This window comes from Fringilla coelebs, assembly GCF_963513975.1.
Source record: "Fringilla coelebs genome assembly, chromosome: Z".
Classification (NCBI taxonomy): Eukaryota; Metazoa; Chordata; class Aves; order Passeriformes; family Fringillidae; genus Fringilla; species Fringilla coelebs.
This window is the reverse complement of record NC_140031.1, coordinates 11,918,487-11,932,392: the sequence shown is the minus strand read 5'-3', so window position 1 is coordinate 11,932,392 and position 13,906 is coordinate 11,918,487. Positions and strand designations below refer to the sequence as shown.

General features: G+C 44.7%; 1 protein-coding gene across 1 annotated transcript in view; it reads left to right on the top strand.

Annotated features, from left to right (window-relative positions):
• The first annotated feature begins 570 nt into the window (after positions 1–570).
• The window catches only part of NADK2 (NAD kinase 2, mitochondrial), a 32,746-nt gene continuing 19,410 nt past the window's right edge, over positions 571–13,906 (top strand). The window contains exon 1 of the mRNA XM_084225521.1: positions 571–970. Coding sequence (XP_084081647.1) covers positions 623–970 — 348 coding nt within the window. The 5' untranslated portion in view covers positions 571–622. The remainder of the gene's footprint in view (positions 971–13,906) is intronic.

The window sequence follows — 13,906 nt, the reverse complement described above, 5'->3', positions numbered from 1 at the left end:
GCTGCTGGGGCGGGTACTGGGAACATTTTGGGGCACGGGAAGCACCGGGGGTACTGCTGCTGAGCCCTGGGACACGGGGGAGCACTGGAGAGCGGCGTGGAGTACGGGGGACACTGTCACTGTCCCCTCATGCCGGGAGTCGGTCCCGCACCCCTCACGCAAGCACATCCGCCGCGCGCCGCCTACGTGCCTCGCACCCCGTCCGGCGCGCCAGCAGGAGCGGGGCGGGCCCAGCAGGCGCGGGCGGGGAGGAGGGAAGGGGGTTGGGTTGGGGTGGAGGGGGTGGGGGGGGAAAAAAAAAAAAAAAAAAAGTCTTCTCTGCGCATGCGCAGACGGCGCTCCCCGGGGCGCGGGGTGGGGCACGTACGCACCGCGCGCGCTGTACCCCGGTTGGCTGGGGACGGCGCACGCGCCGGAGATAGCTCCTAGGCCCCGCCTCCAGAAGGGGCGGGTACGCGGTGGCGCAGCTCGCTATTGGCGGGGCCGGCGGCTGCGCGCGGGGAGGGCGGAGCGGCGGGCGCGGCCGGGCCATGTGTGTCGGGCGCCGCCGCAGAGCGGCCGCAGCCGCCGCCGCCGCCGGCAGCGCTGCGCCCGCCCCGCGGAGCGGCGCAGAGCCCGGGAGATGTTCTCCAGCTGGGGCTTCCCCTACGGCCGCCTCCGCCTTGCCGGCCGGGCGGCAGCGCGCCGCTCCGCGCTGCTCTGCCACCGGACGGCGGCTTCCTCCGCCCCGCCGTGGCTGCCACTGCTCGGCGGCGCCCACCGGCGCCTACTCGGGCTCGGCGGGCTGAGCCCCTCCGCGGCGGCGGCGGCCGGGCGGGGGGCGGCGGGGGCCGCGCCGTGCGGGTCGGGGGCGGCGGGGGGCGGGTTCCGGCCGTCGCGGGTGGCGGTGGTGGTGAAGACGACGCGGTACGAGTTCGAGCAGCAGCGGTACCGCTACGCCGGGCTCTCTGAGGAGGACCTGAAGCAGCTGGTGAGCGGCGGGAGGGGCCGGCGGTTCCGGACACCGAGGGCGTTGCCGCGGGGCTGCAGCAGGGTTGGGGGGTACCCAGGGTGATGTCCGGCTCCGGCGAGGGATGACCGGGGTGATGCCCGACTTCGGAGAGGTTCCTGGGGTGATACCCGGCTCCGGGGGCGCCGCCGGGCCGCTGTGTCCGAGTGTCCCTGGTGCTTCCCCGGGCCTTGGTGGGGCGGAGTCGGCGGCCGTGGAGGTGAGCGGGGTCGCGGCCGCTGTCCCCGCGCTCTGCCCTTGCTGCCGGCCGCTCTGCCCTCCCGCCGCTTCCCTCCCCGGGCCCCCGATCCCGATGGAGCCCCTGAGAGGCACGGCCTGGAGAGGGGTACGAGTGGCGCCGCTGGACATTCATTGCTTGCAGGCTGTCGAGAGACTTGTGTAGTCAGCTTGTTTGGGTTTTACCCTCGGAGGGATTCCAATGGCCCTCAGCAAACTGCAGGTTTTACATACTTAATGTATGTAGTATAAAGATTAGAGAAGTGTATGCTGAGGAAAGCACAGTGTTGCAAAAAATCCCCTTTATGCCTTAGCATGGACTGAGTCACATTACCTCCGTTTTCTTGCCTTACATCCTCACTCCATCCTTTACATATTTTCCTCCATTCAGACAGACAAATCTCACTCAGATCTACCCTTCTTGTTAGAGTTTTTAGAAAAGCCTTTTTCTTTAGTCTCTAAGAAACTGTTAATGTAAAAGTCCATTCCTGAAGGTATACAAAGGGAAACAAGTGTCTCTGAGAGTTATGTGCACCCAGTGTCTTCTTGTCTTCATCATGCTCGGTGACCTCACCCAGTTCTCTCTTAACCCGGTAGCTGTCTTCCAGTGTTCATCTGCCACTGGTGGGCTGAAAGAAGATGGGACCTGCAAGAGTTGCTTTGGCTGCCAGCAGTCTGTAAAGTCCATGTCATGAGCTCATATTTTTATGCCTTTATTTTGGATAAGTCCATTACATTAATTTGTCCACAGATTCGTTTGTGTCTGTCAAGTCTTTGGTCTCTTACAACTGGAAATATTTTAGATCTCTGTTACTTTGCAACATTTGGACTAAACTGGTACATGTGCTTAACTTATGTGGCAAGGACAAATGGCTGCACAGCCTTGGTTTGTAAAGAATTAGGGATAAAATGTACAGCATCTGCAGCAATGTCTATGTGCTTCAGTTGGTCCTCTACCTCCTATGGAATTCCTCTCCAGACATTTTTTATGTGTTTTGTATAGCTCTGTAATTACAGTGCAACAAGTTGAATATCAGTCTGTGTTGATTCTCATGTAGCTTCCTGTTGCTGAGGTGTCCCTGTACTTCTTTGCATACACTGGTTAGGGGGAAAAAGCTCTCTTACAGCTCAACTGTAAGACTTTTTCTTTTCATTTAGCTTTTTGTACAACCCTTAAGGTGCTCATGATTGAATGTAGTGGTAGCTGCGGTTTCTTTTTTCATGAGAATGCATATTTTGCATGATTAGTAACCTGTGTCGCTCTCAATATGCATTTTTAAAGAAGTAAGTGTGAACTCAGTGAGTGATTATAGTAGTTGCAGAAACACCTTAGAATTTCTTCTTTTGGAGAAACTTACAGGTATACAATAAATGTATTTGGTATTTGTGACTATTTTTCTAGGACTGGTGCTTTTTTAATATCTACCTTTCCCCTTAAAATACTGCCTTGTGAGGAATTGCAGCAATAAAACTTGGTGTCGCCAGGTAGACAAAGCCCAACTTGCCTAACTATGTAGCAATATTGAGTTAAGCTCTTGCTGTATGGGCGGGAATACAAAGATTTGTGCAAGAACATATTGAAAAGGTCTTGGCAGAATTTTGTTTTTGAAACAAAAAAATAAGAGAGCAAAGGAATTATCATTGCTGCCCATTTCTTAAATTTTTTTATCTAACCTGTAAAAATTCCAGTATTTGCATTCTGCTGTGACTCTGGTCTCAGATCCTTTTTCCTCAGACTGAGTTAATGGCAGCCTCACTGAATATATTATGTGAAGGTTCAGAAGACTCTTATCCTCGCTGTTGGGGAGATCACTTTATAGCAGAGTGGTTGCTGTGAAGTGTCCTTCCCCCACAGTGCCATTGTGGGCAGCTTGGGAGCACAGTGCATTTTGCTCCCTGGTGTTAGCTGCAGTCCATGTTCCCTGTGTCTCTGTTTCTCCTGGGAAGACTTCAGAAGCTGCTCCAAGGCAGCTGATCTCAGAAATGAACCCAGGCACACTGTGTTTGGGTTTGCAGCTCAGTTATGTTGAAGGGCCACACAGAAGGCAGGGTGGGAGTTGAGTTCATGTGAAAGCCTCAGGCTGGGATACAGGCAAAGAGTGAAGGCAAAAGAGTGTAGGAGAGGTTTGGCTTCTTTAATGCTTGGAGCTGCTGGCTGATCCACGTGTGGTGGTGGTGGGAATTGCATTGTAGGGCTCAGGCTTGGTTGGTCCTGGAGGAGGCTTTTGGTGTAAGGGAGCCAGCACCAAAGAAAGAGCACGGTGCTGTCATCTTCTGTCATGGACATTCAGATGTCCAGACACTGACTATCTGAAATACAGAAATTCAGTTTCAAGGCAGTGTTGGAGGTTTAAATTTGAGCAACCATACCTGGATTTGTTGCCTGCCTGTTGTGAACAAAGAGATGTTTGCAAGTTTCTAGAAGATAGCTGATGTCTGTACTTGGAAACTTCAGATATCAGTATAGCACAATTAATGAAAATTATGGGCTTAATCAGTTCTGCCTGATCACCAAGGCAGGCGAGCAGTCCTGAATGTAGCTGTTTCAATCAGTATGTTTCAATCAGTGAATATGCAGTGAGTAACTTAATGCAGAAATGGTGGTGCCTTTGTGCACACATCCTAATGAGATAAGATTTGTTCCATGTTTAAGGAGGCTGAAGGTGAATCATTGGCATACTAAATATGTACTAAAATATTATACAGATCATAGTATATGTCTTTATCTATGATATACATAGTATAAATCACAGTATCCTCCAAGAAGCAGAATACCAGTAATGGAGGTGACTGGCTGACATTTTTAATAAGCCATAAAGGCCCTGGGCACCTGTAGCTTAAACCCTTCTGTGGCGTTAGTTTTGGACACTACATGAATTGTATTGTACAAACACTATGAAATGTTGCAAAGTCAAAGCTGCAGGGTCACAATTCTAGAACTCAAATATTCTTTCTCTGTGCAGACAGAGATAGGAGAGGTCAAGAAGCAGTCCAGATAGCAGAAGAGCAAAACTAATGGTGGAAAGATGGAGAGCAAGGGCTACTTTTACAGATCTACTAAACACTCTCTCTGCTTTATGAAACTTAAGGGGCTGTTGGATTTCTAAAACTTGAGTTACCAACTCTAAGTTATACTAATCTTTCTCCCAAGTCCCTGCAAACAGTTTGTTTACCAGAAGTGACAGCAATTTGCATTTCTTGTGACCTATCTTACTGGGATTAGCATCTAAATATGACTAGTTACAAAAATGAATGATCCAGTCAACTAATACTGAAGGCTGTTTCATGTTCTGTTTAATTCACTCTCAGTAAACCCATGCAGAGGAACCACTGCTGTTGTCCTTATGTAAACCAAGAGTATATAATGCTGCAGTAATAGATAGAGCTTGTTTCCTGACTTCTGGTTTTTGTTTTGTTTGATAGTGCAGATGTGGTAAGTTGCTGACTTCTCACAGCTGTAAGGTATTTAGGGAAGTTGAACAATTTACCTGTCCAAATACATTTCATATACAATTCTAATTATCTCTGAAAATGTCTTGTCAAATGAAAAGTTATGTTTGTCTTGGTCTTAATTGGAAGGAAGTTGTTCATTGTGGACTAGAGTTGGTATTGATATATTGTTGTGGCTGGTTTATGTATCTTTATGTGGAGCAGGGAGGAAGGGCAAGGAGGTTTGGAACAAGTTTTTGCTCTCTTGGACCACTGCAGCTAATTGCTAGAGGTGGTAATCTCAGTGATGTGAAGTTCATACAGCTTTATAGAAAACTGGTGTCTGGGTAGGGAAGAGGTAACCTGTTGTCAGGATATTGCTTCCCCTGAATGAGGCCAATGTGAACTTGCACAGGTGATGCATAGGGCAGCAGCAACATCCTGAGCCGGGCTGGCCCGGAAGGAAGGAAGGAGTGTTGCCCAGCAGGTAGGTGTGCTTCAGCTGATGCTCCTATGTTGTGTGCCAAAACAGCCCCACAGAGCTGTGGATGGGGTGTGGGGGGTGTCTGTAGCAGAACACTGTCCTCCCACCCTTCTGCTCCTAATTTAGATGTGTACAGCAACAGTTGTTTCTAGACTGTGCTAGTAAAGTTTTCATGCCACTTAAAAAATTGCTTCTTGTGGGAAATGTACTGTTTACCTTTAAATTGACAGGTGATGGATTTTTGGTTTTAATAACAGAAAAATTATTTGCTATTTTTTAAATTAAGTTGTGAAAAATACCCTTTCAGTACCACTTCTGAATTACTTTTCCTGGGTACTAATGTTACCGGTGTGTAACTCTCATACCACCACCTGAAGAGATGGTTTTGGAAAATATCCAGGTATTTTGTTCTTAGATTTCTGGTTTAGAAGACTGTGCTTCAGTACTGATGCCTGTGATCCTCTCACTTATTTAGAAAGTACTACGCAAATATTTTCAGAATATTGAGATTTTTGCAAATGCAAAGAAGGCAGCAGAATGAAAGAGCAATAGGCAAACTTCAAAGTTCTATTGAATTCTAATTTTAAAATAAAATCGGCTAATTTGGCAGGCAACTAAAAAAAAAGTTGCTTTTCTGAAAATCAGTAAGTATGAGGGCAGTTATTCCTGTGTACTCTTGTGGATCCAGATGTACAGGGTATATTTGAAGGTAGTTATTTTAAATAGAAACTTCCTTAATGAATGAGGTGATACTGTGAAATTTTTCATTGTTCTGTTGAATTCAGACTACCCATCTCTTCTTACCTTGTAATGTGAATTTTTCCAGTGGATATTCTTTTACAGAGCACATAAAGTGTTTTAAAGCTATTAGGACTCTACTATTCTCTACCTTATCCTGAAAAGAGGGAGAAGTACTAACTCAGTTTAGTCAATTGAAGCATACAGAATTCAAGACACAGGTTATATTCCACTAGGATTATATAAAGCTAAAGACACTTTTTTTTTCAGAAATAAAGTTTTTGAACTAATCCACTGGAAACTGAGATGGGTGTAAATGGTTTTCTGGTTACACAAACATGGTGTTCATTTGTTTATCTTTTCCTTTGAAATTTGATATATTTGCATCAGTGTTAAGTCACTGTACTGGTATCTGCTTTATTAAATTGTTCCTCCTATGTTGTTATTCTAAGGAGGGGTCTAGAAAATGATGGAAACAATTAAATGCAATGTAGTAATTTTTTTTCCCATAAGATTTGTTTTTCCAGTACGCCATTCAAGTGTACTCAGTCACATGTAGCAAATGGATATAAAAATAGGGCATTTCAGTGTAATTCACCTAAGTTAAACTTCTTTGACTATATCACCAATCAAACTATGCTTTATACATCTGAAGAAGGCTGCTTCTTGGAAGTGACTTTAATGCTGGTTTTAAGTACTTAATTAGTTGTGATTTACAGCATCATGTTGGTGTTGTGCTGAATTAATGAGAATGATTGAATTGCCTGGATTGCACAGGTTTCCTAGAAATCTTTTAGTGAAGAAAGCAGTTACCACTGTTTATAGCTAACACAACAATTTGCTCTGCCTTAGCCTTTGAATTGCCAACTGCTGTGTGTATTCTTCAGATGTGGTTAAAATGACAGTAATGCTTTAATGTGGTGGAAGAACAATTAGAAAACAGTTCATGGCATTTAAACTTTTTTTCATGTATGCATCAAACTCTTGCCCTAAAGCAGCATTTCTGTAAAACTTCAGGAGCATAATGTTGCAGTTAAGTCAGCTATTGCAGAAGTAATGGTATATAAACTGCTACAAAATCTATACTTCATAATCATTATTCTACAGAAGATACATTAGTGTACAGCAGCATTTGAAAGATACATTAGTGTACAGCAGCATTTGAAGGCTTGCCATGACTGTGTAATGAAAGTGAGGTGTCTAAATTACTGAAGAAGTGAGGAAAATATAAGTAAGAAATATTCGTAGCTAAAGTAGTCCTCTGGACTTCTGCAGTATATGAGGGGTGGTGCAACAAACGGGTAGAAACATAGCAAGTAGCCAGGAACAATATTGTGAAAAATACTGAGCATTTGACAGCAAATTAGTAAATCAGTTAGTAGTGCCGGTTGGGTAACTCCAGCCTTCTTGCCTTTCTTGTGTGGTAAGAACTGACTTACTGCATTGGTTAACTTAGCACATTTTTTTAAAAGCAAGCGGATAGGGCCTGTATAATATGTAATAATCCAGACTGGGAAGGGAGGAGGAATTGGGTTTAATGCTAGGACTTGCAGCTCAACAGTCATTTGTATTTGAAAACTTGATTTGTGTCCAAGGCCTTATGGGAGGCTTAAACCTGAGCCTTGGTACTTCTGATCCACAGAAGGAGTTTGTTTCAGGAACCTGATTGGTTTCTCTGATGCTTTAGTTAAAATAAATACTCATTATTAAAGCCTTCCTGAAAACAAAACAATGCCTTTATGGATTGGATTTTTTAGCTAATAAATCATCAGAAGTCAGTGCATTTGAAGTTCACTCAGAACCTGCAGCCGCTTTCTGAGACTGGTTGTAAAGTTCACTTTAGAGAGGGTTTCAGAGCACTTGTGCAAGTCTGAGCTGGACTGCAGGCCCTTAAAGGAGCTGGGTGTCCCTATAAATGGGTTAATCCACTGTATTACTGTACACCTAATTGCAAACTGTACTGCTAACCTAATTCTACTGAAACTGACCCTGTTGATAGCAAAGGTTTGAGTGTATTTGGTTTGTGTGGCCAGGTTTCGGCAGTGGGGAGGACTACAGCTGTGGCTCCTGTAAGAAGCTGCCAGAAGCTTCCTCCATGTCTGACAGCTAATGCCAGATGGATCCAAGATGGACACTCACTGGCACTGCTCAAGCCGTTTAGAGGTGGCAGTGTCATCTCAGTTGGTAACATATTTAAGAGGGGAAAAAAAAATACTCTGCAAATGTAATTGCTCTCAGAGACGAGAAGACTGGGAATGTGTGAGAGGAGCAGCTCTGCAGACACAGGGTCAGTGCAGGAGGAGGGGCAGGAGCTGCTCCAGGAGCCAGAGCCCAGATTCCCCTGCAGCCCCTGGTGCAGCCCTTGGTGAGGCAGCTGTGCCCCTGCAGCACAGGGAGGTCCAGGGGGGAGCAGAGATCCACCTGCAGCCCCTGGAGGAGCCACCCCAGAGCAGGTGGATGTGCCTGAAGGAGGCTGTGAGCCCGTGGGAAGCCCGTGCTGGAGCAGGCTCCTGGCAGGACCTGTGGCCTGTGGAGAGGATCCCAGCTGGAGCAGGTTCCCTGGCAGGACCTGTGACCCCACAAGGGCCCACAGTGGAGCAGCCTGTTCCTGAGGGACTGCACCCTGGGGAGGACCCAGACTGGAGCAGTTTGGGGAGAGCTGCAGGCTATGGAAAAGAATTATGCTGGCGAAGTTTTTGAAAAGGTATCTCCTATGGATATCTCCAGCCCCCAGGCTGGAGCAGGGGAAAGAGCTCAAGAGCTCCTCTAGTTGAGCAGTGTCCAAAATTACTTGAGACAAACTGACTGTGTCCCCCATGCTCATGTCCCTTTTCTGCTGAGGGGGGAGGAGGGAGAGCTGGGACAAATGGAGGGATGGAGGGAAGGTGTTTTTAAGATTTGTTTTACTTCTCATTATCCTGCCCTGATTTTGATTCATAATAAATTCAGTTCATTTCCAAAAGCTGAGTCTGTTTAGTCTGTGATGGTAACTGGTGAGTAATCTCTTCCTGTCATTATCTCAACTTGTGAGCCTTTCCTTAAATTTTCTCTTTCCTATATCATTGTGAAGGGGTGTGATAAGAGCAGCTTTGGTGAACATTTGGCATCCAGCCAGTCAGGGTCAATGTGCCACATTAAGACAGTGACTTATCAAATGTTGTTATTCAGTAAGTCTGGATTTTTTCAATAAATACTTAAATTTTACTAGGTTTTTTTTTTCTAAATACAGTTGCATTACTGTCTTGAGTCTTAATCTATAGCCAAACTATATGAGATCTGATAATGCATTTACTATTTCTATTGCAAGAACAATTAGACCACATTTCCCCTTTTAAGAAGTCAGGCGACTTCTGTGAAAGTAATATTAAGGATCTCTCAGCCTGTCTTCACAGGAGAGGTTCTCCATCCCTCTGATCACTCTCAGTGCCCTCCTCTGGGCTGACTCCAGCAGGTCCCTGTCCCTCCCGTGCTGGGAGCCCAGCTCTGGATGCAGTGCTCCAGGTGGGTCTCAGCAGAGCAGAGCAGAGGGGCAGAATCCCCTCCCTGCCCTGCTGCCCACGGGGCTCTGGATGCAGCCTGGGGTGTCTTGCTGGGCTGTGGGCTGATATTGCTGAGCCATGTTCAGCTGTTCATTCACCTACACCTTCTAGTCCTTCTCCATGGCTGGTCTCAATCCTTTCATCCCACAGCCAGTATTGGTATTGCCCCAGCCCGAGTGCAGCCCCTTGCATTTGTCCTTGTTGAATTTTTTGAAGTTTATACAGACCCAAGCCTGTCAGGGTCCCATGGATGACTCCTCCACCCTCCGGTGTATCAACTGCCCCACATCTTGCCGTTGTCAGCAAATGTGCTGTCACAGGTGTGGATACAACATTTGAAGCTCTCAAATGGCACTTGTTTTCTGCTGTAAATTAGGGGTAGGTGTGCTGTCTTGTGCTTAACATGAGTGTCATGTGCAACCCATGTACACAATAGATACCCATGTGCATGGGTATCTATTGTGTACAGCCACCAAATTCAGCTCCCCCATCAGTTCCAGCTGATGGCTGGTAAAAACATTACCCATTTAGCATTGTGGTTCAAGCTTGCTGTGCCTGCCCTAGGAGACCCTTTTCTGTGGGACACTTGAAATGTGTCTCCAAGGTACAGATTCCTGTTGGGCAAGTTCTGCTAAGGCTAGCTGCTCAGTTTGTTTATCTGTTTTGTTGTTGGTATTTTAATATTGAAGATTCAGAAGCTGAACCATGCTTTAATCCCATGTACTTGTATGTACATGGGATTATTTTTACATTTTGAAATAGAGAAGCTTAATATTTTATTAGAGCTCCTAAGAAATCCAGAAGTTAAGTGTATGCCTGACCTGTGAGGAAAACTGCAATTGTTTTTAGCATGACAGATCAAGCTTTGTCTTAGCTAGTTAACACTATAACATAGCATAATAACTTGCCTGTAGATTTGACAGTCTTTGACTTTGATAATTAAGAAAGTTTTGAATAAAAGTCAGGTTTAGTCAGGAATGCTAAAAGAAGTGTATGGCTTGAAACATGTCCTATATTCAAGGCTGTTCTAGTTCTAACTAATGTAGTAAGAAAAATATTTTTTTATATGTCTGTCAAAATCTTGTTTCTTTTAAGCAGAGCAGAACTGTCTATACTTGGTTAAATCTCAAGGGACAACTTCTGAAAATACGGGACTTAAAGTGCCATACTCTGCTTAGAAACAGATTGTTATGTTAGTGCTCATTGTATTTTTGTCTTGAGTTTAAAATTCATTTTTTTACTATTCAGCTGTCGATATCTAAATCCGTATTGTTTGGCGGTTCTTTCTGTAGAAATTAGGTAGATTGTAAAGCAGTGATCTGTTCTTGTTTTCCAGCTGGGGTGCATGTGTGGGCAAGTTCATTGTGGAAATTTGAGAGAGTAATTGTTTCTAGATCTATGCTTTTTGTCGTTAGGGGTTTTTTTTCCCTTCCTTTTTTTTCTTCTTTCTAGTCAGACATTTAGTTTAACTCCTCAATGACCAACAGCTGTAAAACAAGTGATTGGTATTAACTCCACCCTGGTGCAGTTTAAGACTACATGAAGTTTAGTGCTGTAAATTAAGCATAAGCCTAGTAATGAGAATATATATGCATGCATATAAGGCCAAAGTACGTCTGAAAAGTTCCATTTAACCTTACTGGACAGTCCAGGGAGGGCCACAAAGATGATCATGGGGCTGGAGCACCTCTTCTGTGAGGACAGGACAGTTTGAGCTGTTCAGCCTTGAGAAGAGAAGGCTCTGAGGAGAGCTTATAGCACCTCCTAGTACTTGAAGGGACTCCACAGGAAAGCTGAAGAGGGACCTTTTGTCAGTGGTGATAGGATGAAGGGAATGGCTTTAAACTGAAAGAGGGGAGATACAGCTTAGCTGTTAGGAAGAAGTTCTTTACTGTAAGGGTGGTGAGGCTCAGGCACTGGTTGCTCAGAGAACTTGTGAATGCACCATCTGTCAGTGTCCAAGTTCAGATTGGATGGAGGAACCTGGTCTAGTGAAAGGTGTCCTTGTCTAGAACAGGGTGGCTGGAGCTAGATGACCTTTAAGGTCCCTTCCAACCCAAATCTGTAGTTCTGCTAGGATGAGATGCAGAAGGTGCTCAGTTGACAAATTCACTCCGGACATTATCCATGTTACTATATTGAGAGAACATACTCTTTTGTCCTATGCTTAATGAACAATGCCAGTAGGACTCAGCTATGGCTTTTGTTTTCCCATTTTCTAAATCAAGAGTCATAATCCAAGAGTCATATGTAGACAACAATGGGTATTCTGATTTTACTTGGCTTTGTGTTGGCTTCTGTATTTGTGTCTAGAAGCCTTGTCCTTGTGGTGCAGCACTGTTCCTGCAGGGCAAACACTACTAAAGGACATCAGGCCCACAGTTTTAACCAAATGAGTTGGGACTTGCCAGAGGCACAGGCTTGGACTACAGAAGGAAGGCAGTCAAGCAAAAGTCCCTTGAATAAGTGACTGTTAGAGGAACTTTGTGAAAAAACATCCTTTCCTTAAAGAAGGATCAGGCTAGGATATTCAAGAAGAGCTATTCTTAGATATTTGATTTAGACTTTTTCTCCTTCAGTCTAAGGAAAAATAGCTCAATTCATAGGAAATGTTCTGTTCCCCTGAGTATGTTTTCCATTACAAGCTCTTCTGGAACCTACTTTGCATTGCATTTCTGCTGTGAGGTTTAAGACTACTACTAAAGTTGTGCCTGAATGTATTTTTGTCCAATTTGTCTGTCTTTGTTTTCATATGCTAATGCACTTTTTGTTAGAATAGCTCTTGTATTTATATTCTTGAATTTTATTTTCTGTAGTATTAAGGTCAGATTAACAGGCCTAATTGTAAATCAGAGGTTCCTCCAAAGGAAGAAGACCTTGAAAGTTGTCTTCATGCAGAATCTAATACCTCTGTGTCTTTTTGAGGAGTCAGTTGACAAAAGCCAAGCCTGGCATAGTTTTGGGGGCCTGTCTTATGATTGGGCTCGGACGCCAGGCTGTCCTTGTGCTGTCTTGTGCTTCCCAAGTGTCCTCAATGCTCTTTAGGGAGGTAATCATGCACACAGCAACTGGACTGCCTGATCTTTGTCTTCGGCTCTTTTGAAGTAAAAGCAGGTGCTGGTCTCAGTTTGGTCTTACACCTTGCCCTAAGTGCAAACCCCTTTCCAGCAGCAGCATTTGTCATAGTTTTAGTGTGGCACTCACGTACTGGATATGAGGCAGGAGCAGAGGCAGTGAAATACAGGTATGTCAGTCTGAACATTGTGTGAACACCCTTTTCACTGTGAGGGTGACTAGACACTGGCACAGTTTGCCCAGAGATGTGGTAAAGGCTCCATCTGTGAAGATCTAAAGCCATTTGGATCTAGACAGGTGGATTCAGGTGGCGCTGCTTGAGCTTGGGGTTGGACCAGAGGTCTGTTCTAGCTCAGCCACTCTGATTCTGTGCTTCTGACCACAAGGACTCTAGGCACTTCTCTGGTTCTTCAGAGTAGTTGAGTGAGAGCGGCTGCTGATTAACGTTCCTGTTGGATATACTTGACCGTGGTCAGGCTCAGTTGGGCTTCCCCTTTGTGAGTTCTTAGATGAATGAACTTGCAAGTTATCTCTGAACACAGAGAATGAGGCTGGAGATGAACAGACTGTTGTAATCCCGGCAGCCTTTTGCAAATTAGGACAATTTAATAACTCCATAAATGTAGCACAGCCATTTAAACTAAAGGCCCTAACTTTTCATTTTTCTTGCTTAGTAATGTGTACTTACTTGTTCTAGAGCTAAATTGAAAGAGGATATCTACACATTCAATGCCTGTTATACAGTGCTGCTGAAATGTTTCATCCTGTTGTCAGAATACTGATAGTTTATTTGCTGGGAAACCTCTTCTGTTTTCTGGAGCTGTTGATGAAATAATTTAACTCAGCTATGGCAAATGTAAGTTATAGAACTGAGTCTGTTCCACAGCAATGGTGCTACCCATACCTCTCCTTCCTGGTGATGCCAGGGAAATGGTAGCTGTTGGCTAACAACTGATGTTGATGGCTTAAAAACATGCAAATGATCACACAGAGACTATTACATTGTTATTGTTCAGAGGTAAAAGCTCTCTTCCATCAAGTTGAAAGATAGCCTGCTGACAAATTAGACAAATAAATGAGGTACATAAAATTGCAAGATGGAGTTTGTGTTTTCTATTTTGTGTGGAACTAACAGCAGCCTGAAAAAAGTGTGCTGTTGCAGCAGTCTGCTTGTTAGGTGCTTGTTTCATTTGCTGCAGATAATTCTAGAGGAACCCTGATTTTAGTAATTTTTTTTTTGGAAATTGATTGTGGATTTCTTGTTCTTGTGGTAAGGCAAGATGAATTTGTGCTTTGAATGTGCAATTGGAAATTCTTCAAGCAAATTAGACCTATGCTGCTCAGCAGCAGATCTCTATGGGAGGGAAACACCTCTTTTCCTTTCTACCTTTTCCTTTCCCCTCCAAGTGGATGATG